Here is a 27,737-nt window from a genome sequence, read left to right as displayed (position 1 = left end):
AGGTTATTTGTTAAGATTTGGATATGCAGTGTCTCTTTCCTGTGCTGGTAACATTGGGACTTTTTTTACCATTTGTGTAAAGTAGCTCTTCACTGGAAGAGCTTACAGTCAGCAAGCTGAGATTTCCAGCCCTCCTATTAGCTTGAGGGTAATACAATGACTGTCAATCACCTGCTAATTACAGTCTTGTCATTCATTCAACCAGATGAGATACAGTCTGTGAGCTCTTCTTGCTGAAATCAACCTTTAAAGAGCGTCTCTTTTCGTTTCAGTTACTTTCCTTAATTTCTCTGCCACCTGGATAGCAACACGGAAGGTCACAGGCCAGTGGAGAGCTGAGAACTGCTGACAGACGTCCTGTAGGTGCCAGGGAGACTTATGTCTTCAGCAGAATCTGCAAGATTGTGGTCCTCAACCATGAAGATGCTCTGCTGGGCAGGAATCTTGCTGGTGGGATGTTTAGGGGCCCATTGCTTGCACTGAGGAGAGATCACACTGAGGAAAGCCATCCTGAAGCGCTGGGACAACAGGTTGTAAATGATGGGGTTCACAGCAGAGCTCAGATAGAAGAAAACACCTAGGAGAGCAAGAGTAGGGGAGAGAAAGAGAGAGAGAGAGCTCATTTGTGGGTGGAACGATCTCGGAGGAGGAAAATCTCTTCATTGTCAGTAGTCCTTCACCAGATCTGGGTGCAAGGATAGAGGCAGAGACTACCGTGTCTGTGTCTGCAACCATCCAGGTATAGGTGGAGGGATCTCTCACGAAGATGAGACACTGCAGCACCCAGGGAAAGGAAAGTGACAGAGAGTATTAAATGGAGCCTATCATTACCTGCTGTTCAGGAACCAGCTCTCTGCTGAGCTCTACTGACCGACCTCCAGCTGAGCCCTGATCCCCACAGGACCGATTTGGAGGACTGGTGCCCTTCACGTCAGAGCTGTTAGATGATAACTTCCAGCCAAGGAGCGGTAATTTGTTACCACACACCAGCACAATTGCCCAAGATTATTTGGCTCTGTCTGAGCTGCCAAACAGCCACACTTAGTGCTTTCACATGGCAACCTGAAAATAAGATTCCTCGTTGAGAAAGCCTTAATTTTATGGTTGGTAGTAGCATAAACATTTGGTTATATCGTCAGTTCTGGGCAGTATGTAAGGCTTGCTATTTTGGTAAGGCTCCCTGTTTGTCTGAGAAACCCTCTAGCAGACAGCACCTGCTGCTGCATATTCATTAGAAGCAGCTGAATGGCAGCAGTGTTCATTTGTGAACATTTTCAAGGAGGAAAAACAGCTGATAATGATGTGTGATTTCCCTTCTTTTTCATTCTTTGTGACTGTTGTATTGGACAACATGCCCAAAACGAAAGTTACAGGAACCTGCATGCAATTTTTATTTAAGGTACAGTTCTCGTCATGGGCTACCAAACCCCACGAAGCTTTTCCATGCATGCTTCAGGGACATACCCCAGTGCTAGTGGATGCTGCTGGTAATTTAATGTCTATTTTGCTCCAGCTGCTTCCACTAAGCAGTCTCCTGGAGAGCAGGTCTCTCATTTTTTGTGCTTTGCCATGCGGTTAATAGCTGCTACCTGAATGGATGGTGCAACCAGTGATTTTTAGTTCCACTCTATTTGCTTTTTTAACAATATACATAGCAACACTGGGCAGGGAGCCCAGTAGGCTGGGTGGTAACTGGGGGACTGTGGCACATAGCTCAGCGGATGTTACACATTGCTATCTGTTATGTCATGTTTGACATTTTGTGTCAATTACGTTGGAGAAAGACAGTTCTGCAGCTGGTAATCTTTGAACTCTTTAGACAGCCTGTCGTGTACTTTGGAAAAAATTGTTCAACGATGGCTAGTTGAGGAATAAATTCCTCCTAATTCTGAGGAATAAAATCATGAAGCTGTGTTTGACCTTCAATTCATGTATATATTCTATGGTCACCTAAAATTAAAATGACTAAATATTCAGGTAAGCCGCTCAGAAACACTGTTTTTCCAGCCCCCAAGCAAGTGGAAAAAGCAAGTTTTACCTGATACCACATGGATTAAGTTGAATATATTAGCCAGAGGCTCAGTCCACTCCACCACAAAGCTGAAGAAGAGCCGGTCTATATGGAATGGAGCCCAGCAAACAGCAAAAATCATCACCAGGACAACTAGTACGGAGAAAGGGAAGAAGAAGAAGAGTCAGTTACAGATTGATAGGGCTCACTAGCTTGCACTGAGCAGAGATGGCTCAGAAAGCTAGATGAAAGACCAGAGATACAATTTTATTCACTGTTTCAAAACCTGTGCCATCCCTTCTGTCTTTCTGCAGTGCTAACTGAAAAGCATATTTCCAGTAAAAGAATAAACTTTCCACAGATCTCTATATTTGATAAATCAATACACGGGCACATGGTGAGCTTTGGATGGAGCAGGCAACAGCCAAGTAATGTAGCTTGTCCAGAACCTAATAAACAAATTGCCAATGAGACACAAGGTTTTATTTGTAGTACCTGGGACACAGTGACCACTTGGACTGTGAGTCTGCCATGCACAGAAAGCAAAGTTTGTGCCATAGGATTTATGTCCTCTGCACACTATTTGTACACCACATGGCACAGGATGAGCCCATGGGAGCCATCCTCGGAGGCTGAGTCTGGCTGGATGCATTGCTTAGCATGAAGAAGTATGCCTCCATGCACAGCGTGGCCTGTGACAGCTCCAGTGAGGACTCTTGCAAACCCATTCCAGAGTTCAGTCCTATTAATGTCTGTGTTTACAGTCACCAGGGACAGAAATTCATCCTGACTTCAGAGCACAGGTTCCCAGTTCAGGAGGTGACTTAAGCTGCCTAGAAGAAAAATGCTGTTGCGTCAAGTATTGAGAACGATTAATGTTTCCTGCATAAACACCATCCCTGTAGTAAGGTGATCTTTGCCTTAAGGGCAGCCCTAAATTCGGAAGCAATGTGAGTACTTTCAGGGTGGTTGGAGCACAAATTCTCCAGCGTGTTGTATATTGTGTGTTGTATATATAAATCTACCTAGGTCTCTACTTTTTCTTGGGAAGGTCTGAGCCATGAAGTCAGCAGTAGGTGATGAATGCTGCTCAGCAGGACCTGTCTGAGACATGAGCAGAGCCTTTGGTGAGACATTTTACAGGCCTATGAAACGTATGCTCTCTGGTGTTGGGGCAGGGCTATAGATATCTCATTAATTATTTGTTTAATGAGAACACAGGTGTGCATCCTTCTGTAAGAAATATGCGAGAAAGAGTATTTGTACTCTGAGATAGAAGGATTCACGCTACAAGGCTGCAAAAGCCAGGTGTGGACTGAGGGATGCAACAGAGACTTGCCATCCAAGTACCTGCCACTTAAGTTTTCTCAGGCTCTACAACGCGGAGGAAAATGCCTCTTTTGATTCTTAGCCAGTGTTTTGCTCCCATGGTCTGTAAGACTCCAGCTAAAACAGCAATAAGCATTTTTTTTGAAAATAAGCTATCCATGACTCTTGGATCCTTTGGAGTTGCTTGGTAGCCTTCGGGACCCAGTCACTGGAGTTTCAAATTTAGGAATTAACTCCAAACAGATTCTATGTGCACTTCCCTCTCTTGTCTGAGATGTACATATAGCCTCTTGTCCATGGTCAATAAAATACAGAAGGTCCCCAATACTTACATAACATCTTAGTGACTGATTTTCTGGATGGTCTCTGAACATTCACAGCCATTTCCTCCACTTCCAAAGATTTGTCTCCTTTCAACTAGCAAAAGGACAGAAGCAGAAGGAGAGCTTAAATAGGAGATGACTTCCTCACTACACATACAACCTTCCTGGTGGGAATGAAACCATTGCAAAAAAAGACCATTTGCACTGGGCTAATGGTTAACCAGCCGTTTTGTCCCTGAGCATTATGTCTGGCTTGCTTTTTGTTAATAAAGATCTCAAACCAAGAATATTTAGGATATGTAGACCAGTTCTCTGAACCAGAGATGATGTTGAATTACAGTGTGGTAAAAGGGTTTAGTTTCCTCCTATTGATGTTGAGAATAGGCTTTGCAAATTATGATAGCTGTAGTTTGAGTTTGAGAAGCCAAAATGTGGGGAAACTCAGGATTCATTGAAAAAATGTTTACTTAAATTTCAGTTGTAGTCTAGGGAAACAGTGAAGCTATAAGTTCAAAACAAGCTGCTGATTTTATGCACCTCAGACTGCATGTTAACAGCAAATTTATATTTAAGTTCCCCACTCTTCCCTTCTCAATGATTCAATATTTAGCCTGTAGTTTGTGTTTCAACATTATTTTGTCTCCTAGCAAAATATTTTTTGTTTGTTTGTTTCCCTAAAAAGGTTCCCCTTTTAAGCAATTAAGCACAAATCAATGATCCAAAAATACCCAGAGAAGCCTCATTGAAAGACAGCTAGAATCACTGGAAAAAATCCTATAGATTTGAAGGGAGCTCATTCATGCCCTGAGTGTTTGAACTAATTGATATTCAATTCATCTGACAATATCGCCTATCTGTCCCATCCTGCAGAAAGCCAGCATGCGTAATATGCCCAGATTCAGCCACATACAGATCAAGTACAACTTTTTTTTTTTTTTATCCTAGCAGTTTTTCCTAGACTTCCAAGAATGGACCTAAAGAGCAAAAATCTGATCCTCCCTGAAATGCTTCCCCAATTTGCTTAAGGTAGGAGCTCTGGTGCTTTGGTGATGGCTGGATAACCAGGGCAAAAAACACTTTTTTTTGCTTTGATTATAACAGGAATTATCTATGGAGGGTGCATAATTGGACACAGCTTCTGAAAGCGGGAAGTGCTGATTAGCCAACAACTCTGGAGTGATGCTTTTTTCAACAGAGAGAAACTAGAAACAAAACTTCTAATTGTATGGGAACAGATATTGGCTGAAAGGAAAGACAAAAGCATGTAAAAAATTTGTAAGAATCTTACGAAATCATGCTATTTGTGCCGCTTCCTTTCTCCTCTCCTGTGGTTCTGTTTCATGATTTTTGATTAACTGCCTTTTTCTTTAAGGATGTTGTAACTTTGATCAAAGAGACCTTCTTTCAGGGCCTTATTTATAGATATAAACCGTAAAAGGGAAGTATATTTAAACTGAATTATATTCAATTATAGGGCAACTAGCTTCCCATGTTTTACATTATTCCCTTTGTCATTTTTAGACACGACCGCATCGCTTAAGGAACAGGGTCAGCTGATTTGTAGCACATCTAGTGATAAGTGTCTGCTAAGATTGAATAAAAGCCCTAGTTTTCCCTCAGTGGTTTTCAGTCTCAACAGTAATTTATCCCAGGAATACTCCAAAGCCACACAGAATACTCTGCTCTGATACTATAATAAACTAGAGACATATATCTTTATTTTTCACCTTCCTCCTGTCATTTTGATAATGCTATAAGGTCCTCTTTAGGCTGAGTGATAATACATGGAGGTATAACTAGTAAGAATAATTCAGCAGTTGCAATTTAATAAAATAATGACTTATGACAAAGTGGAAAAAGAAATGAGTCTATGGCAAAGGTTTTAGCTTGAGTTCATGTCAATGGCTTGCCAGAGGGAGACCTTGAGCCAGGCTAATGGTTACTTTAACATCACTGTGGATGTGCTGGGCTGTTTGTGAGATTATGTCGAGCTGCCTGGAGATGATTGTTACCCATTCCCTGCAGGAGAATTAAAAATATCTGGAGAAAGAAGCTGAAAATTGGATTTTTTTCGCCCTGCATCTTTATTAACTACAGTATTTTATACTAGAAATCAAAAGGCAGAGTGAAATTAGGGCCTTGCCTATCCCTAGGCAAACCTAGTGAGGTCACTCAGCAAAAGCAAGAGAATCGTTTTTCTTAAAAAATGTCTGGCCTGTCTGACACAAGCAGTGATCAAACATTTGTGCCAGCTCATGGAGAACTGGGTGTTTAAAAGCCACATGGCTTGTGCTAGGGCATGCGATCCTGTATATCCGTGATTTGGCTGAATGAACTGCCATCAGGCTGCTGAACCCCTGTGGTCCCCTGCACGTACTCTTCCTCAGCCCTGTTGCAAAGGAAAACATATTAGTGGGAACAAAGTCTGCAGAACAACCTCAATGGAAAGGAGATAGACCTGTCCAGAAGTACACTGGGCTTTGCAGAAATTAGCCAAAGGCAGTCATTGTCCGCAAATGATTCTGTTTGGGCAGCTGGGCATTTCAGGGGCAAAATAGATTTTGATGAGAAGATCTGGACCAGCTGTTCATTGGCAAATACAAGCTGGCGTAACTCAAAGATGAAATCAAAATTACCAGTGTGTTCAGTGTGTTACTGCAGGGAGCTGACACCAAAATAAATGCTGGTCTCTTGTGAGGTCTCTTGAATAATCTCACTGAGGTGTGGTCAGTGTAGTCACATCCGATCATCTAGATTTCCTTCATAGATGTCCTAAGTAGGTGGGCTAAATAACATTCTCTCCACTGACTGTAAAAAATCCTAGCTCACCGGAATCTAACTTTCAGTCAACCAGGGGTAGCCACCTACCCTTGTGCCTTCAAGATCAGTTTGAAAGACAGGGACCCTGAACCGAATCCTGCTGCAGCACAGACTTCTCTCTCCAAGTGATGCCACTCCACCTCTAGCAGCGCTGTAAGGTTTAGCTTTTACAAGCAGCCGTATCCCCATGTTCTCACTTCTGCCCCTGCCTCTTCCTCCTCAGCTTTTTGGCTACAACTTGCAACCAGTAGCCTTGTGGCTGAACTGGGTTTGTAAGAAGAGAGAGCACTTCTGACTAATTTAGGGATCAGTCCTGAAGGCTTCTGTGATGAGGACTCCTGGAAAGAGACAGTCAGAAGCTTCCAAGATCAAATCTAATGAGGCTACAGTGTAATCATCAGCGTCCTCTTTCCTATAGTAACGTTGCAACTGTCTGTTGCCTATAGCAGTGTAGTACTAAAATATCAAGCCTTAAAATTAAACTGAAGTAGATCATGAGGTAACTGATAATGAGGTAATCAGATTGAAGGCTCGGTTGGCCATGAATTTCCCAGTGAAGAAGACAAATATCTTTTTTATTTTTATAAGGAATACAATTAAAAATGAAGTCAGCAACTGTGTGATCCACGTTTGCTGCCCTCTCATAGTTCCTTAACATGTCACACATACTTCTTTTTGTGTTGCATCCTGAAGCTCTCCTGAGCACTGGGTAAAACTTGAGGGAGAAACTACAGTCAGAAAGTGCTGTTTCTCCAAAGCTTGGACTATTAGAACAGAAAGATTGTGTCCTTGTTTGCTGAATCTGAGCTGTTGTACAATCTTTGGACCAATTCTGAATTGTTCCACTACAGCCTATGAGCCATACATGGCATTCAGGAGACTCTAGGGTGTAGGTAAAGCTTCAGAGATTTCATCAACTTTGATTAGATAAAAAATGTTTTTTTCTTGGAAATGGTATATATACACCACTCACCCATCATTTAAATTGAAAAATAAAACTATCTTGCCTAGTGCAGCATGGAGCACAAAGGAGATATACCAGGGATAGGTGTAGTTTAAAATTTGGAAGTCTGAGATGGATAGAAAGAAAAGCAGACGCATTAACAAAGATACATTGCAGCCTTTAGGACAGAAGACTTGAACAAATCTGTGGCTATACAGAAACCTCTAAGAAGCAGCCATCAGTTGGGACCCAGTTTCTCTTCTACAGTGGGGGTTAGGAATATCTATTGCCACAAATAGAAGCTGTTGCAGTCTTCAAGGTTTCTCTTTACTAGTTTTGGGCTTTCTTTTTCTTTTTTAACATACACTATTTTCAGTACTTTCCCTTCCCTTTTGGTCTTATTTTTCAAAATTTTCAGTGAAACTATGCAAAGAACCCACAGTCACCACTGAACTGTAGCTTTGCAAGAATTTAACCCATTCATCCTTCAAAGATTTGTGGCGTGCTATAGATTTCTGGCAATTAATCCCTATGGCTTTTCCTGAGTATGGAAAAATTGCTTTTGTGTAGCTTCAGATAGGTATATTGCATCCCTTCCTTGTTACACGATCAGACATAGCTTTTTAAATGCAAAGTTATATTTAGGATAGTGAGCTTAAGATGTATGTTTTCCAAATATATGTAAGAAAAGGAACAAATCAGCAACTCACTATGACTAGCTGTGCATTTCATGCTGCATAGCTTTATAATACTATGATAGTGTTTGTTTTATCCATATATTTAAATGATGACACTTTGTGAAACTAGTCCACTTTCTGAAGAGAGCTCCATAGGAACTCCAAGGTAGCCTTAATCTATGTTGAAACTGTGCCATACTTATATAAAAGAAATGATTGCTGAAATTGCTACCTGCAGCAATAAGGCGGGATTTCAGTTTATGACAGTTTTGTGAGTTTTAAAAACTGAGTATTATCACACTCTCCAGGGAAGGAGAAGAATGAATGAAACAGAAATTCTACAGTCACAAGAAGAGGGAAAACAAATGATACACAAGATTCGATCACTACCTTACTCCTTTTCATTCTTTTCACATTTTTCTTTTGGTCTGTTTCCTTCTAGTCCCCACTGAAAAGGTACAAAGCTCTGTGAGACTGGAATCAATACATAGATTTTGATGTTAAAATAACTTTGAAATGTCAGCAGCAGTGATAGTAATTTTAAAAAAAGATTGGAGTAAATATTTCCCCAACATAGCTACATTCATTTTAGAATGGTGTTACACCAAAGAAGGAGTTTAATCCACTACTTTCGGGGGTTAGAAATGAATGTCTTTTTTGGGAAGACAGATGGGCAAGAAAAAGATTAAATCAGACTTAGGCATGTGCATGTGTGCGCGCTCGCACACACACACACACACAGACACACACACGCAGACACGCAGACACACAGACACACACACACACACGCAAAAGAATGAGCTAGGGAAACACTGAGCACGGTTTCAGTAGGACTTACTCTTAGCCCCATCAGATAGTACAGCACACTCATGACCCCCATAGGCAGCACGTAGAAGAGAAGGGAAGTAATCTGGACAATACAGTTGTAGATCCACATGGGCCTGATCACAGTGCAGGTAGCAGAGCCAGGGACTAGGGTGCCATTTGGGAAATACTGCCACATGATGCCATGGGTGCTTGTGTTGGGAAGGGCAAAGAGGACAGAGAGAACCCAGAGCACGATGATGGTCCTCAGCGCACGCTTCCGAGTGCTCTCTAGCTTGGCACGGAAAGGATGGAGGATGGCAACGTATCTCTCCACGCTGACCGTAGTCACACTGAGGATAGAGGCAAAGCACACCGTCTCAAAGAGCACTGTCTTGAAATAGCAGCCTACAGGCCCAAACAGGAAGGGGTAGTTGCTCCACATCTCATAGATTTCCAGTGGCATCCCAAAAAGCAACACAAGCAAGTCGGAGACAGCAAGGCTGAAGAGGTAGTAGTTGGTAGGGGTCTTCATGTTCCGGTGCTTGATGATTACCAGGCAAACTAGGAAGTTTCCTACCACACCAACAACAAAGATCAGAATGTACACCAAAGCCATGGGCAAGAACAGATGGCTCCGCTTGGGCCCACACAGGAAGGCTAAGTAATCCTCAGTGCTGTTTAAATATCTTCTAAGACGTTCTTGTAGAGCAAGGTGATTAAACCAGGAGGTATTGGTGCTCCAGGCCATTACTGGTTCTGCTGAAATGTTTCCCCACTGAGATCCAGACTTCTGTAAGGTTCTCTGTGCTAGTATGCTCACTTTTAGCAGAGAGTGAGGGAGACTTGTCTTGCCAGATCTAAATACACAAAGCCACTGAGAGATCTGAGTGCGTCTGCCTGGTTTCGGTGAAGGTTTCGCCGTTGTAACAGCTGCTCCCCAGCGAGGAGTCCCTTAGCCAGAAAGCCCCTCCTTTCACACATATTCATTGGCTAGCTAAGTGCATTAGATTATAGGGTAAGAAAAGAGGTTCTAGCTACTTATATCAGCTCCCATAGCAGATGCATTTACTGAATCAGAAATGTGGGGTTTAGAGAGCTGGGAATCCGAAATATAGGATGTGAGACTAGCTGCAGGGCACTATTATTTGTCAGAGAGTGGGAAGCCAGACCAAAAAAAAAAAAACAAAACACCCTCAGTCCAAAAGCTTTTACGAAATTATATTGATGCTACATCTAGTTATAATCCACAGGCAAAAAAAAAAAAAAAGATTTTTTTTTCATGTCTCTGCTGATTTTTCCTTTCTGTTCTCTCTGACAGCAAGTACTTGGAAATAGAAATTTATCAGGAGAAGGCCAAACTATTTTGGAAGTTCATCATGTGGAATTAAACAACTATTGACTTTCAGCTTTTTTTAAACAAAGAATTTTTTTCTTCTCCTGAAACCTGACATAGAATTTTAATTGCACTTCTTATTGGTAGCAAGATATTTTTTCCCTCCTTCATTTTGTAAAGGAGGATTACGTCAAAGCGCACATTAAATTTTCATGGAGGGTTGTCAAATTTGCTTGATCAGAGATTTGAGAGTTCTGGAATCTGATCCCATATTCTTCGCTTCATTTTGAGATGCTTTTTGAAGAACATCATACTATTCCGAAGAGTTATTTAGTACCAGCAGGATTCATTTCAGGTACTTCTTTTTAAAAAATTTCCATTGATGCTTATAAACTCATTTCTTCCTGAATGGCAACCATTCTGCAAACATACTTTCTAATCCAAAAAAGTGTATTCTGCAAAGACAACTGCTTTGTCACAATAGATCGGTTAGCTCTTTATAAATTCTTAATTCCTTACTGAATTTTGCTAAAACAAAAAAAGCTTCAAAGCACGTGGATGTTGTCTTTGGAGATTCAGAAAGCTAAGCTGTCTGGATTCGTAGACGTACAAAAGCTGTGAGAGAGCTCGGGGGATTTTGTCAGCGGGATGCAGTTTGGCTACTCAGTAACTCTCACTCGCTCTCTCTTTTGAGTACCTGCCCAATCCCCCCTTGAGTTCATTTAAACTTCTTACAACCCCAGCATCCCTTGGCAAGGAGCTCCATGGATCTAGTATCCATGTGTGAAGAACCTCCTCCTTCTCTTTGTTTGACCCTTTAGCCTGAGTTTCCCTGGCTGCTAACCAAAGACTGCATATTTTTACCATCCAGGAACAAAAGAAGAGGCTTCTTGGCTGAGCATCTCCTCCAAAATCCTGATAGGAGGTGAGTACCAAGTATTTCCAAGGAAGGTGCAAGCCACTCCACTATGGGCAGCGAGGCAGTAACCTGATCTCGCAGAAAAACTGTTTTTAGACTTCAGGATTAAAGCTGTCTTAGCTTCTGCGTCTTTTACTCCTTCCCTCTCTAATCATCTCCTCTGTTTTAGTAGCAGTCTAATACCCTTGTAAGGAAAATATTTTGGTAATAGGCACAGACTGCCTCCAGGAATAGCAGCAGTAGGTAAAGAACCAAGGTCTGGTCCCAGAGACCAAGCGGTTTGAATTGAGGCATATCAGATGTGTGGAGCTCTGAGGATTTTTTGTTCTACTAGTGTGCATTCATTTAAAATGTTAGAGTTATGGAACATACCACAAGAACTACACAAAAAGACAGATGCGTGTCTCTTGTGAGAACTTTCTGATCCACTGAAATTATCTCATATGTAAATCTTCTCCATCAGAAAGCCTCTACTGATTTATTTTAGCATTGCCCAGAGGCATCGTGTTGAGCCAAGTAAACTGTTTTATTGGATTGGTAAGCTACGAGTGTTCCCCTTTGACCTATTTCTCCCTTCATTAAGGAATCATCTGAAAGAGGTTCATTGCATTTTAACAATTGAATGTGAATTTGATTGCAAACTACTGTTGGCATTACAGGTAGGAACAGGAGAGTCATTAATGGGGTGCCTGGTGGGGATCAGGATTAAACGTTTCAGAGCGCAGTAGGATGCAAACACTTGTGAAGAATTTGTGCAGGCCTAAACACTTTCTCTGACTCTTCCTAATATCCACAGTGGGGTTTTTTTTTGCCCTTAATACCTCATTTCTTTCAATTTCTCTCCTTTTTTTCCCCCCTAGCAAGTTCTCCCACTCTCTACAGCATCATGACTGAGGTGAGTAAACACTTCAAAAATAATGACCAAATTGGTCTTCACTTTTGTTCTTATACGTTAACCCCTGTAAAGAATTGAAAAGGAAACTTGAGGTCTGCTCAGCTTGGACTCAGTCCTACTGATAAGAAATCAAAATGGATTGAATCATTCACTGAAAAAGCCAGCAAGGCAGCCAAGCTCTCATGATGTCTGTGAGAGGAAAGCAATGGGCTGTCAAAACACATCAGGTCACCTCAATGTGTGGATGTGCCAAGCTCACCAGTGTCTACTTGCCCTCGTTCTCTCTCACTGATCCTTTCTAATCGTACTGTGCTCTAGTGCTAATGAGCTTTAAGAGTGAGACCACCAGAGGAAAACAGGTGTATTTGTCTAACAGATCACTCCTGGAACCATGTCACTATGACATGATTAAGTGGCAGACAGAGGGGACAAGAAAGGCTAGGACAGTGGAAAATATAATTCAGTTAATTTATCTAAGCTTTCTTCAGTGTTCTCTAGTGTAACTGTCCCAATAAGGATCAGATAGCACATCCAGCAACCAAAGGCTAACCCTGGCATGTGCATACTTGGAACCATTTTATTTTTACAAGTGAGATAATAGAAAACAGAAACATATTTTGCTTTTGAAAGGAATTTAAAACACTTTGTATTTTCCATTATAATGCATACTTCATCAGTGCTTTCCGTTTTCCACTCAAAGGAAGACAGTGTGCTGCATGCTAGCCTTAGAAATGTGCAGTTTAATGTTGAATAATATGCTTGGCAACATTAACCCAGAGGAAATATTCCTGCACTGTCCCCCTACTAGTCACGATGTGGCTTTTTCTCCTTCAGGACTAAATGTGCCCTCAAGATGCTTGTGGTATTTCTCATGCCACATTTACATTGTGGAGTCTCTTCCTTAGATGACGTAACAGCGCTAGAGCACATACGTTGCATATTTAAGAAGCGGTAAATTCAGGTGCCTTCATGTTGCCCAAAGCCCTTGTGAGGGCACCCAAGCCTGTTGGAGCTTGCTTTCCTGAGTCCTCTCGTGGACCCCGTAGGAGCTGCCAGCAGATCCTCACAGCTCTGTGAAATGCTGGTTCAAAACCACTGTTCTATTCCTTTAATAACTTTGCAGTATGAAGCATCTCTGGCCCGCAGGGATGCAAAGAAGAGGCTGTAGAATTGGTAAGCAGAAGCATTAAGATATTCTGCACTGAATATGTTAACATAAGTGCTAGAAAAAAATTACTACCCTTGCCTAGAAACTACTAAGTTTTAACTATAGACTGTTGATTTGACTCTTCTTTCTTCTTACAAAGGTTTAGTTGTTTCACTGCTGTACCTGGCATGTAAGTCCTTCTCGTCTTTCTAAGTATTCAGTATAACATTCAAGGCAGCATCAAACGCGTGATATATTTTGTATATTTTCTCTCCCTCCGGGCTGGAGGAGTGAGCTGCGCTATAATAATAGCTGGATCTGCAGTAGCCTTGCCTTATTGTTAGTCATTTTGCAATTATCTGAGCTCTAGGCAGATGGTTTTTCCATGACTGTGCATGATATCTGAAGTCCCCAGGATATCAATCAACACACATAAGAAGTGGCTTTCATGAGTACAGTACAAAATACCAAGGAGCACACCTCTGTGACTGGTGTAGCTGACAATCTATACAGACAGTGCAGACACAGAGCACTTCAGGTAATTTACCTAACTTTAGTCATTAAAAACAGCAACTAAGCCTAACTTTTCAGGCTCCTTCTTTGGTCAGTGATAGAAAGGGGACCCTCCAGAAAGTGATTTGTCCTAAACCATAATATAAGATAGGAGGTGTGAACTGGAAGACCTTACTTTTCCCTATTATCTGCAGGACTCTAAATAGAGTGAACCACTTCCAGGCTGTATCTTGGAGAAGCTAGCCGGAACAGCCAAAAACAGTACTGAGAGCAAGACAGCAGGTAAACAGCAAGGACAGTGAGAGATTCAGTGCTAAAAATCACTCCCTGGTCTCTTCTTGTCTGGTAGTCTGGGTGTACGGTCCTGGGCAACCTGCTCTAGCTGACCCTGCTTGAGCAGGGGGTTGGACCAGATGATCTCCAGAGGTCCCTTTCAGCCCCAGCTATTCTGTGACTGTGATTCTGTACCCACTGAAATGGCTTTCAGTGATGGGTTGTTTTGTCAGTGTTCATCCTGGTAATGAGTGGGAACAATGTCCTTCCTTTTTCATAAGTGGGGTGTTGTGTGTGTGTGTTTATGTGGGCAGGAGGCAGAGGGTGACAGGTAAGATGTAGTGCACGCTCAGTGTGCAGCTGAACATCAAAAAGAGCTGGAAAAGAAAGCTGATGCAGAAACTCTTGTCATCCTGAATGCGTCCATCATGATGAAGTGGCTCTGATTTACGTGGGGGAAGATGAAAGGATGGTCACGGCAGAAAATATATTGACGTTGCAAGCACGATACAGAATGACTCAGACTGCCTGAGTCAGGAGGGAATGCAAAACTCTTTGGTTCTGCAGGGCTCTGACTTACGCAGGAAGAGTCAGATTATTCAGCATCCCTCTATGGCTTTCTGCATGTTATTACAACATTGATACTCCACTACAGTTTCTTCTTTTCCTTGCAGTATACATGTTTCTCTGGAGAGCCCATCTCGCTTGCTTGTCTGACCCACAAGAGACTTAACTAGTTTCATCTTTTTTACCCTGACATGACTTATCAGTATTATTTTTCAGCTTGCATACATTTGGCTTCTGTTGCTCACCTAGGGATTTTTTTCTATTGGAAAAAAACATGCATATCCTAGAGTCTGCATAGTGCGTGGATATGTAAAAGTCGTATGCACTGATGAGATGGAAGGAATCATAGTGATGAGTCTTAATGCATTCAAAGAAGTGCAGTGATGCATTGTATTATTGGAGATGGTAGAAAGCTTGCAACTTGTTATAGGATAACTGAATTTGTCAATAAAAACAATAAATGGGACACATGGAATTTATATGGCACCTATATATAAAATGAAGATAAAAGTATATGAAAGAAATGTTAAGAGAATCCCTTAACTAAACATTTATTTGTTTAAGGTTGGTGTGGAGGTCTACTTGCCTGTGAAGAAAATGAAGTTTATGTGAAAAGTTTTACTCTTATTGGAAAACTATATATACACTCTATTCCCTCCCCCCCTGAAATGCAGTGATATGTTACATTATACTAAAAAATGAACATTCAATTTAGAACTGTTTACATAATAATAATGAAACTTATTGAAACTGAAACAACTTTTTTTCCTGCTCCTACTTTCCAAAAGGGCATCTTTAAATTATCTATGCATGTTTCAATTTTCTTGGCTCCAGGAGAAGTATTATCCTACGGCTCATTAGAAAGACTGTTTGGCAAAAATACTTGTCAAGAGTTTCCCATTCTCTTCTTTCTTCTGCTGTTGTTCAGCTTGCTCTGCAAGTTGGATTACAGTGATCAGCTGTCTTTGTGTCACAATGAGAACCAATACTGTTTGACTTGGAACTAATGAAACATTTTATCAAAAGATGTGCATAATTTGGAACATTAATATGCTGTCACATGATGTTCTCTTCCTGCTCTTTTTCCCATTAAGCTATCCTTATGAGCTGTATTTTGACTTAGTTAAATGCAGCCAGGGAGGCTACTGTTCTTATGAACGTCTCCTGCTATGAAGTCAGAGAGAGAGAGAAAGCTCTAGACACAGCAGTGCTGAAAAAAATATATGGCAGAGAGATAATTTACTATAGCTTTCAAATAGCCTAATGAGCCCTAGACATGCAAAACAAACTGCAGATCAACTTCTTAAAAAAAAATTTCAGATTGCAGTGCACACCTCAAGAACACCTATATGATTTGCAGCGAGTGAGCTCTCTATGAGTAGTCCCAAGCAGAACTGCAAAAAAATTCCTTGTGAGAGCTGAGAGGCAGGGGAACAAGGAACAATCCACATGCAGTGAAGACAACGGGTCCCATGTGCAGGACCAGGGTAGAGGTTAGCTGGCCTGGCCCCCTCGGATGACCTGGTGATTTGAGATTCCGCAGCTCTGCTAGGTCAGCTCCTCCCCAGCCAGGATTCAGATCACTCTGCAGTCAGGAACCTTATTCCCATTGCTGAAAGATGAACTCCTGAGGCTGAGGAGCTTTCCCACACAGACACCTGCAAACAGGCAAGGGAGTGAAGGTTGTCCCCTCCTCATTTCAGATTTCAGGAGAATGCTCTTTGGCCGTTTCCTTATACCGTTGCCCACACGTCAAGGTTGAGGCCATAGCCACTGAAGTGCAGCTTTCCTTATTCTTCCCCAGTATTAACTGTACTGTGGCTGTGCACGTTTGGCTCAGTCCCCCTCTCTTTACTGGGGAGAGTGGTTTAGCATCCTCTGTCCAGACTGATAAGATATTTTGCCTGGCCAAGACAGCTTCATTACCTGTGCTCACTTGCAAACACACCCCATCAGATCTGAGCTGGTGCAGAACTCTACTGATTTGCTCCGATTGTACTAAAAGCTAAATATATCACTTATTGATAAACATATGAGCATGTCTAAAATGCCTTTAATAAAATGAATTTCTGCTGCAGAGAGAAATGACTCAAATCTGACTCAAGTTATTGTTCTCCCAATACAGTAAGCTGTATTTAAACTAACAATAATATTAAATCTGAAAGGGCATCAGAAATAGATTAAGTAAGGCAAACAGAACTAACAAGTCTGATGTTTTATTTTTCAACTTTATCTTTCAGGTTTAAGATCAATGTTGCTTGAAACGAGAAGAACCTAGCGAGGGCTGCAATGTGGAAGGAAGGGATAAAATGGAGGAGGAGAAAACTTAACCTTGAAACAACAAACATATTAGAAAGCTAAACAAAGAAACTCTGGGGATGAATGAAAAAGGAAGGGCAAAATGAACAGAAGACACCAAATGAAGAACACCCTGTAAAGGCTAAGAAAGAGACAAAGAGGGAAGACAGAAAGAAAGAAAACAACAAGAAGCCTGGAAAGAATTAGAATCGTAGGGTCACAGACTAAAGCAGCCTGAAAGGGACCTCTGGAGGTTTCCAGTCCAACCTCCTGTTCAGTGGAGGGTCAGCTACGGGGTCAGCAGAAGTTGCTCAGGGCTTTAACCAGCTGGGTCGTTAAACCCCACAAGAATGGGGACTGCACAACCTATTCAGGCAACTTACTCCACAGCTTGACTGTCTTCATGGTGAAAAAGTTTCTCCTTTTATCCAGTCTGATCTTCTCTTGTTTCAACTTATGCTCCTGTTAATACGGCCTGGGATGCTGTTGCTGCCAGGCATGCTGCTGGCTCATGTTCAGATTGCTATCTACAAAGACCCCCAAGTCCTCTTCAGCAGAGCTACTGCCCGACCAGCTTTATTTTATTATGCTTTAGTCTGCCTTTCCCAGAGCTACCCTGCATGGACTCTGTTACCACTAATATTTGAAGAACGGCTCTTTACCATTGGTATTTCCAAGATAACACTGTGTATAAACCAGATTAGTCCTACATTGTTATTCATTATTCTCTATTCTGCCATTTGAAATGATTCAACCATCCCAGAAGAGAAAGGAAGCAGTATCCACAGCCCAGATTTATCAGGCATCTAGGAGCCTGAGTCTCTCTGATACTCATGAGACTCAGAATCTTAAAGGCTGTTCAGAACCTTGGTTCCTAACATTATGTTACCAATAACAGAAGAGAAAGACTATACCACAATTTTTCACAGCACTGAGAACTTTTTACTTAAATCTACCTTGACATTTCCTTGGAGGATACCATGCGTAGCGAGCTGGTACTGGAGAGTCTGCAGGCAGTAATAAATCTGCTCCAGAAATCATTCAGGACTTGTGCTTGAGGCATAAAAATGAGGACTTGTTAAAAGTTCCAGGATTAAAGCTGAAGGTTTGCAGGCTACTAGCTCGAAACCTTGGAGATAGCCTTTGCATTGCTACAGTGTCAGGTGGTAAGTCTCTTAAACCTCTGGGGAGTCCCACAGCTTCCAAACCCTCCAAATCGTCTTAGTGGCCCTTCATTTCATTGGAAGATGCTACATTCTCTTTCTTCTGGCTGAAAATTACCATGTTTTGAAATGCTGACAAGAAGTGATGTAATGCAAAACAGAAGAACTGAAAGGGAAGATGTACAGATAGTACTTTGTGTGTCTCTCGCATTAACTAATAGTTTTATTGGGTTCCTAGAACTGTAGAGATGAGCAGTTAGGCTGACAGCGTTGTACGTGCCTTCAAGCTAATAGAAACCCAGAGAATAAGCTCATATTTGAGAAGGTGCAAGTTTTACAAGATACTTAATGGTCAGGTAGTGAAGAGGAAGAAGATCCACTCTTGTTAGCTGGAAAAAGAATCAAACTGGAACACAAGACAGTAATCTGCACATCTCTGCTACTTTTGAGAAACCTCTAGTCATAGACCTGAATGAGATTTCCCGTGGTGAGTGAACGGTTCACACTCTGGCTGTGTGCTAAGTAGCTACTTTTCGGATGAAGTGTACAGGCCCTGAATTTATCTTCAGGATGTGAGAATCAAGGCCTTTGCATTTGCCTGTGAATCTTTCAAAAGCATTCTGCAATGCAGTATAGGTGATGTTTCATAGCGTTAAAAAGACTCTTCTCAGTGGGGAAAAAGCTCATCTTCCCAAGCACATCTTCCCTTGCACCACTATAAAATTTCCCATGAGAGTCTCAAGTGCTTTATCGATATAGATCATCTAGTCTTGCAAAGCAAGATTGTCCCTCTCTCCCAGAGTTTTATTATCCCTGTTTACAGAAAAAGATGCAGAGAAAGTAAACAGTTCTACAAAAATCTTAGTGTTTTGAATTTTTTAACATTTGGCCCTGTGCAGTGCCAGCTGGGGCAAGCCCATGGAAGGAAGGTCATGGGGCTCTTTTGCCTTTCTCCAAAGAAATACTATTTTTGCTTCAGTCCTTCCAGGACAGGTACATCGATTCAGCTTTGTGAGACTTTATGTCTTTCTCTGACGACAGTCACAATAATGCTAAGAGTCCTGGAGTACTTTAAGGCCATCTGAATCTGCTGTATGACATTTTAAACATTTTTTCATCATCACATTTTGTACACTGAGAACATTAATTTGAAGATTCATTCTTCAGAGATTATACATACTTATATTGAAGTAGGCGTTTTTAAAGTGTTCTTGGCCTTTTTGAAATACAGGCTATGGAAGGTTTCCTCTTACTGCATCTACACATGAAAGGAAGGTGTGAAAATGTGCAAATATCTGGAGTTCCCATGTTCATAGGTGTAATATATCTAATGTAGTAAAAAAGATGTTGATATGTGTTTTTTTGGCAGCTAGACTTCTGAGATCTGAGGTGAACTATAAAACGACATAAAAAGTGGACTCTAAAGACAAGAAAAATTAAATATGCTTCTATGCTCTTTGCGTTCCTCTGCTATTTCTTGCCAAACCTTCCTGCCACCTTACAGACTCTGTTCCTGATCCTCTCCTTGGAAAATTCCTGCTAAATAGTTGGTCCTGCCTGCTCACAAATGGATGTAAAGGAGTTAAAGTAATGAAATTCTTGGTAGAAGTCTGTTTTAGTTAGAAACTTGTAGTTAAAACAGATATCTACTGGGAAAATATGTTTTGATGAAAGTCAGGGGGTTTTGTGTCTCACTTGCTTCTATTGATTTTGATGAAATCCCTCCCTACCTGCCAAAACTTCTCAAAGTAATATGTGGGCTGTTTTGGAAATGTCAAAATAAGTGTTTTAATTTCAAAATATTCTTGTGCCTTTTCATGTATGTTAGTTTGAATATTTCTCTATTATTTTGAGGTCTGTCGTAAATACTGCGTGATAGGCTTTGTAAGAATATGTCAAGTTACACTGCGAAATACAGCCTAATATAACATTACATTTATATATCCCATTATCTTTCAGAATAATTTTTAAGTACAGTTACTACTGAATAGAGATTGAACTAGAAAAGTAATATGAAGTCCTTCAGAGTGATTCTCATTTGATCAAGACAAGAGAAGCACTGAAAGTAGCACCTAGGGAATAGCTGTTTTCAATATCCTGGTGATAGCCTGGAATAATGTTCCTAATATATAGAAAAGAATATTCTCTAATAAAAACCGATATAATTCTTAGATATTTTTCACTGAGTCGGAGATTTCAAAATTTCAGCTCTTCCTTCTAATTCAGAAAGAAAACAAGTCTAATACTGCAAGTATTAGAGTTTCCAGGGAGCCCAAAATTCTGACAAAATCTAATAACAACCATTTTTCTTTTACTCAGATAGATGATGTGGGTATCTGGCGCCTGAAAACTTACGCAGTTACCTTCACAGATAGGACCCAGAGACTTTAGGTAAGCAGGATCACATTAACATTGAGAGTAGACAAGTTTTTAAGGGGCACAGCATCAGACACTCATTTTCCTGCAAAACAGGCAAGCTCAGAGCCAAGGCCTTAATTATGCACAGAGCAGAGGGCAGAAAAGGCAGGGATTGATTTAAAGAGAACCTGTTAGACTAGATAAACGGTTAACAAGATAAACTAGGGACCTATTAGGTTTGTCTATGTGTCCACTTACATGTGTGTATATAGACCCTGTGTGTAAAGGATAGCTACGAAACTATATTTATGGAAACTTCTTCCTTTTGTGTGATTTATCTTTGTCCTAAACATAAACTGAATCTTTAAATAAATTAATATAACTTGACCAGTACTGCTAGCAATAGTAGTCTATATTTAGAAAGACAAAACTACATCCTACGCTTCTGACACTTGTTTTTAAAGCTTCTGTATTACTCTAAAAAGATAATGGTACTGGTGTTGTCTGAAAGCAAATCAACGCCTCTTATTTACTGTCTGCATTTCCACTGCATTTTTAAGTGCATGAGAAGATGTCATGTCTGAAATTTTCTGGGGATTTATTTACCCAGCTTTCATTGAATATAACTAATCAATGTGGAGGACTTTAAGAATAGCATTTTAAGCACAGTTCTCGAGGAGCTCACCATATCTACCACTTGAAATTGCAGTCTTAAACCCTATTCGGCGCAGGAAAGAAAAGCAGTACTCCTTTATGCTGCTTGACAGCAGGTAAATATGAATACTTTTCTCCTTATTGTAATTTTCCAGCTCAGTGGGATCCTGGCTGAAACTTTTGCAATGATTTTGCAGTTCTGTATATGTAGTAACTGGGAGCATCATAGCACAGACTCCCAAAGAAGGGAAAGGGAGGGGAGGGGAAGTGCATTAGATTTTATCAGGTATTTTTTTCAATAGAAAGAGAGAAAACTTCAAGTCCTTGAACTCAAAACCTTTCATAGGAATGTGCTCACTTTGACTGAACACTTCCTAGGCAAAGATTTCTCAGTTTCAGGGTGGGTTTCTGGGGGGTGCATAAGAGGACTCTGTTCCCCTCCAAGACTAGTCAACCGCCCACTGCTCTGGGTCTCTTACCCTAGCATGTGTGCGATCAGGTTCAAGCCCCTATTCCTGTATCATTGCAATTATTCCTATAAAACAGATTAGCTCTATTAGGAGAGGTTTTTACATTAATTCCATAGTAGCCAATGTCTGTCACTTAAAGTATTTCTGCGGTGAACAGATTCGGCTGTCTGGGCCGGAGCTGTTAAGAGCAGAGGTTTGAACGTGTGCTGAATTTCCCATCACGCTGAGCGAGCACCTACCCATAGGCCAGTTTTCACTCACACATGCTCTGGGTTTTCTCAGGGTAATATTCAAATAGTCTTTGTTTTAAGTAAAAACTGACCCTCAAGTATTAAAGCGGTAGAGAAGCCATTTCTTACCAAGATTTGAAATTTGTTTCAGAGGCTAGCTAATATTCAGTGAAATACTGGTAAGGATACATGCCCACCAAGCATAAGCAAACACAGAAAACAGAGAGAGCTTTCAATATTTTCCAGAGAGCAAGTAAAAACAATTTTGCTCCTTTTTGCTCCCTTATATGACAAAGAAGGACCATTAATAATGACAAATGAAATGTAAAAACTTCTATGACTTGCCTAGGGCTTGAAAATGGGTCAGTAATTCAGCTACTATAAGAACGCAATGTTTATGGTTCCCAGCTGCCTCTTTGCTTCCCTAGATTGTGTAATTTGTTTCCCTAGTATGCTGAAAATGCCCTGAAGTATAAAGGGGAACTTTTAAGAACCGCATGTGATTATATAATGACAAAAATGGGATTGTTTGGCATAATTTTGAAATGACTAACTGAGCTATGGATAAAAATGCTCTCCTAATGTTGTTGATAGAGTGTGATAGTTCAGAAACATACCTTCAGTAATGTAACTGCTGCAACTTAAAAAGGGAAAAAGTGAACATTCCTGCAAAGATAAAAATCTGAGTGTTTAAAACGATTAAAAAAGCAATGATGTCATCTAATTTACACCTGATTTATACATAAATCAAAACGAAGCCTTATATGTCTTAAAGTTTTATTATATATTTAGAAAAATAAATCTCAGTAATTTTTTTTGGAAATGTAGCTCAAGCAATGAAATATTGTGTTAATATCTGGTATCTATATAGTTTTCAGCCCAGCTGTTCCCATTTTAAAAACAGTAATCATCATCACAGCTTGAATGCAGTAGGGAAATGGAAACCCAATTCAGGAATTATTTGCATATTTCAAGATGCTTGCTCATGTTGAAATCAGGGTCATGTTTAAGACCCTTTTTGGATCATGCCTTTTGTATGCATTGTGCAGGATCTGGGTTTCTAGAAGGAAAAAGAGATGCCCACAGAAAGCCTTGCAGCAAAATGGAAGTGATAAAAAAATGAGCTTTTGCAGAACTGACTCTGGCTTCTTTTTGCCTCTATCTATACCCAGGAGCTGGTTATTCAGCTTTTTCTCTGAACTCAGTGACAACTACTTTTTTTGAGTGATTATATTTACCTCCTTGTTACAGCAATGACAACAAAAGCTAACCCCAAACCAGACAGGACTGCATTTATGTATAAACCTAAATAACTTAACTATGTTCTCAAAATACTAGGAGCGGGAATGCAAAACGGACAAGAAGAGTCACTAGAATGAAGAGTGCTGCACAGGCTATTAACAAATTTCCTAGCATGGAGATGCACTCCAAACCAATAAATATGTAAGTATGAGAAAATGAACGGCAGAAGAAGATAGAGATAATCATTTGAAAATGGTCCTGGCTTAACCACCTAAAGTATCAGAAGACAAAAATCTTCTGATAAAAGAGGAGCTGGGAATCACTTAGAGGAAAAGATTAAAATCCCATTTTTACAATATCTGAGGTAAGCAAACTTGATCTGCTTTGAAAGCTAGTTGCATCAAACTATTGTGATATAGTGGCATTAAGGCAAAATGCGCCCTTGCTTTTGTAGGTGTGTTCTGAAGGGGAAGAGAGTTGTCTTTTTCACTAGCCACATGTAACCAGAAATAATTCTGGGAAACTACCTTTCTCACGGAGTCATACCCTTGTGAAAAGAATGTCATTACATCTTGCTTTGACTTTCATGTGTATACCCTATACATCTCTGTTATCGTTTGCCTCCCTAAACGTACCTACTACCTCTTTTTTCCTTGCTCATGCCTTGATTTCCCTTGTCTTCTATTTTTTTCATTTTCTGACAAAAAATAGAAATCCTACTAAGATCCTACCAACAGAACTTGAGTCCAAACCTCCATGTCTCAGTACAAGATTTCTAGCATCCTGGCAGGATAGGGAGGAAATGTAGGGAATACTGTGGGGGTATAAGGGTCCCGCAGTTTTGCCTGCATCCTGTGTCTCTGCAACCCTTTGCTTGTGTTTCTGTTGCTGAAATCAGTAGCAGTGAAGTGTCTGACCACTCTGGAGTCATCCATTCCTGTCCATCTTGTTCCTGAGTGTGTGTCTGACATTTACACTGCTGCTTTCTTTCAGGTGTTGCCAAATAGGAACCAAATAACACTTGACATACAAAATGTATTAAATACATTCACAAAGACCTATACCAAGATCAATATCCATCCGATCAGCCTTGCCTGACATACTTGTGTATGTATATATGTGCATATGTGTAAATTGTGCTATAAATCTCAGGGGTTAGAATTATCAATTTATTTCTCTTGACACCTAAAAAAGTGGAGCTCAAGGACCAAAGATACTGATACATCATTGCTAAAAATTAATATTCCAAACCCTTCTTCCCTCAGAGCTGACCTTCTCTTCACCTTCTGAATATATCTCTCTCCCACTTATTTTTGTGCGGATTTCTTCTGTGATTTAATATCTTTGACAGAAGAATGCGTGTAACATTTATTATCAACATGTCTTGGAAGTGCAGATCATCATGCTGAGAGTCAAAGTAGTTTGTTAATACTTAATGGCAAGGTGATTGAATTCGAACAAGGGCACTGAGGTTATTATTTAAAAACAAGCAGAAAGTGGTCATCGAGGAGAAAAAAACCTATTAGACATTCAGCCCTATCCACAGGGCAGCAACAACCTTCTGTCATGATAGAAAAATAGAAGTAATTAATACCTTTAAGCTCAGCTAGAAACAGCAACCATTTTTTTCCCTTCCTGCCACTGTTTAATAACATCAGGCACTACCCGATGGGGGGAACAGCAAGCCCTGGGACAGTTCACCTGGAAAGGGGGTGGAATTGCCATGCTGGAGATCTGAAGAGACAAAACAAATATCCGTGTTTGGTAGCAAAAAGCCAATCTGCTGTGGGACTGAATTAGCTAATTTAGTGGTTCTTCAGCTTTTTTTTTTTTTTTTTTTAAGTAAAGGCTCTCCTGAATTTTCTGGGAAAAAAAAGAAAAATATTTGTGGAGCACATACAGAGCACTGACAGAAACAGGGTCACAGCCGAGAGGCACCATGAGTCTGCCTGCATTGGTAGACGCTATCAGCTTAATCAATAAATGCCCTATGCAAACAAAAAGCCTCAAAGGAAATGTAATGTGAGAGCTCCTCACATTAAATCTTTGCATGGACTTTGCCTCAAAAGCTAATAGTTCCTTACTGCAGCAAATACTCTGAACAACAGTGCTACAATCACACATAATCCTAGAAATAAGGACCATTACTGCTCAGTGAATTTCTCCCTCTGGTGGAGACAGTATGATAAACAAGAGATAATCTTCCTGTAATAATAAAACTAAGGCATGGGAAATCCCATTTCTCAGATATCAGTTTCTCTGAATGAGCTACCCAGTGTGAGGCTGTACACTTCATAACCTTGGGGGACAGAGAGTTCTGCTTGCTCTGTGTGAGTAAATACTGTAAATATGAATTGCTAACGGTCTCCAATACTGTAAATATTACTTTCCAATCCAATCCAATTGATGCCAAAAAAGAGAATGTCCTTCTACGTAGAAAAAAAGGAACAATGCAATGGTTTCACCTTCATCAAGTTTTTTTGCATTTTATCTGGAACATAGTGGAATTTCTTTCCTGCTCTGACGAGAAAACTTAGTTCTTGGGGCACAACTTCAATTCTACCACCTTATGACCACTTAAACAGCAAGAAGGAGCAATGGGTAGATGAGATATAGTCTCCAGAAGGAGACTCTGTCCAATAGTCTCAAAAAAGTAGCATGAAGAAGACCAGGATGAGAAGCCAGGTTAGCACGAGGAACTGGCTGCTCCTTCAGGCCCATGTTCTTTTACCCAAAGCTCAGTGTCTGCTTTGCTACCATTCGTGGGATGTGTTTCAAAGTTTTCAATTGCTTGGCAGGAGGCATAACTGCTATTTGGGCCATTTAGCAGACAGCTCATCATCCAGTATTTCAAAATGGGGCCATTTTGTGGGAGGCATTTGTGAAAAAGCACATTTGTGCAATCAGAAGGAAATGGGGCTCATTTCAAACGTCCCCATAATTCTCAGTACAGCTGTTATCAGCACAGTATCAGAGTGACTTGCAGTCTCCGAGGCCACTAGGCAAGCATGTAGATTTTTCTAGCGGGATATACCAGGGGATGCGGGGCAGCATTTCAGATGCCTCCGGCTAGCTACATTGACATGAACATGCCCATAGTGGTTGTCTCCCAAGAATGAAGGTTTTACTGCACATGTGAGGCTCAAGCGACCTTACAGCACATACTGTTTGCTCAAGATTTGCTTTGCTACTGCAGAATCTTTCCACCAAACAAGGAGCAGGGGGTTCCAGGAGTGACATTCTGGATGTTGGTGCTTTTTTCAATATGTGCCCAAGTGACATGCCCAGTGCACTTTTGAAGTAAATTTTTGACCAACAGCATAAAGTGACTTCAAAACTTTATCCAAGGATACCATTTTTCAGTACAAATATTATTTAACATAACCTCCACCTCCAAAAATTGCACCTAACTACAGAGACAAGGAAGAGGGAAAAGAAGAAAAATAAAGATTGCAAGTCTGGGAAGAAGAGTATTCTAACCTTTTTTAGAAGTGGCAGCAGAAAAGGAGAGGTGGCCGAGAAAAAGGAGGTTAACTGCACACTGGCCTTCTCTGGATTTTCTGTATAGGTGGGTCTATGGGACCAACTCCACAGCATTCATAAGATCTCTGGGAATGAATTTCAGCATTATGAATTCAGACTGTGAGAAAACCATCATAAACAAGCTTCCAGAATAATTAATTTTTTTTCCTCAAAGGGCCAGACCATGGGGAAACATCATAAAATGATATGAGGACACAGTCCGAACTCTAACAGGCAGATAATTTTCCCAAATTGGCAGCCTGTGCCATCAAACAATATCTTCAGATACTGTTTAAATATGACAGTATTGATCTGGCCAGTGCTAATCCCCCAAATCCCTTCTTCAATTGAATATTGCTTGACAGCTTAGTGGCTCCAAGTCATTTCTAAGCAAGGGAGACTCAGTAAATGACTGTTTCATCGCAGCAAGGTAAAAGATATTGAATTATTCATGATTTTGTTTACCTGAAGCCACCATGGCTATGGGCAGTTGCAGAGTGCTTGGGAAGTGGTTCTGCTATCCCTTTCACCTGGGTGCCTCCTCCCAGTTGCCAGACGAAAAGCCCAGTCCCTGCAGTGGCCCTTTTAGTGGGATGTTTTCGTAGGTTATCAGTAAGCTTTATGAGTGGAGCAAAGCATCTAAAGTGGGAATTACTTAACTTGTCACCTGGGTCAGAATTATGCTGGGGACAAGTAGGACTTGCTCACCTAAGTCCTCCTCCTGAAAGTAAGTCTGTAAGGGAAGAGACAGAAAGGTGGCATGCTGCTACCTCCAGGGTCCACCCACTCCCTCCTCAGCTGGGAGGGCACAGGAAGACCACCATCTTCCCCACAAAAAGGATCAAGAAGCTTCACTCACTGCCACATGCAGAGTAGAAAGAGAACTGGGAGAAGATTGTGATGAGGAGACCAGGCTGATCTTTTTTTAACCTTCCACAAGCAGCAAAGGGAGCAACACAGGCTCAGGCTGAGATAAACCCACATCCTTCCTCCCTGACTTAGTGGCTCCCTGATACATAGATTTGGTCCCTGTTTATTCCAGGACATTTGTCCTGGCTGTTGGTACCCAGACGTGGCTGTATTTACAAATCTTTCCATTACCTGATATGTAAGTATATGCAAAACATTTTTGCATTTTGATGTTCTAGAAAGCAAAAGTTAAGACAGGTTTAGCAACATGCTTTCTCAGACTGCCCAGAATTTCACTGGGAGAGATGCACACATTGCTTCCTTTTCCTCCTTT

General features: G+C 40.8%; 1 protein-coding gene across 1 annotated transcript; it reads right to left on the bottom strand.

Annotated features, from left to right (window-relative positions):
• Nucleotides 1–271: 271 nt before the first annotated feature.
• NMUR2 (neuromedin U receptor 2) lies at nucleotides 272–9,658 on the bottom strand. Its single transcript, XM_009685648.2, has 4 exons — nucleotides 8,942–9,658; nucleotides 3,673–3,757; nucleotides 2,039–2,164; nucleotides 272–577 (listed from the first exon to the last, which is right to left on the bottom strand). Exons 1-4 carry the CDS (start codon nucleotides 9,656–9,658, stop codon nucleotides 318–320), a joined length of 1,188 nt encoding a protein of 395 aa, XP_009683943.2. The 3' UTR covers nucleotides 272–317.
• Between the last annotated feature and the right edge of the window lie 18,079 nt (nucleotides 9,659–27,737).

Source organism: Struthio camelus, chromosome 13 (genome assembly GCF_040807025.1).
Source record: "Struthio camelus isolate bStrCam1 chromosome 13, bStrCam1.hap1, whole genome shotgun sequence".
Classification (NCBI taxonomy): domain Eukaryota; kingdom Metazoa; phylum Chordata; class Aves; order Struthioniformes; family Struthionidae; genus Struthio; species Struthio camelus.
The sequence above is the reverse complement of the archived record's forward strand: the minus strand, read 5'-3'. Positions and strand labels throughout refer to the sequence as shown.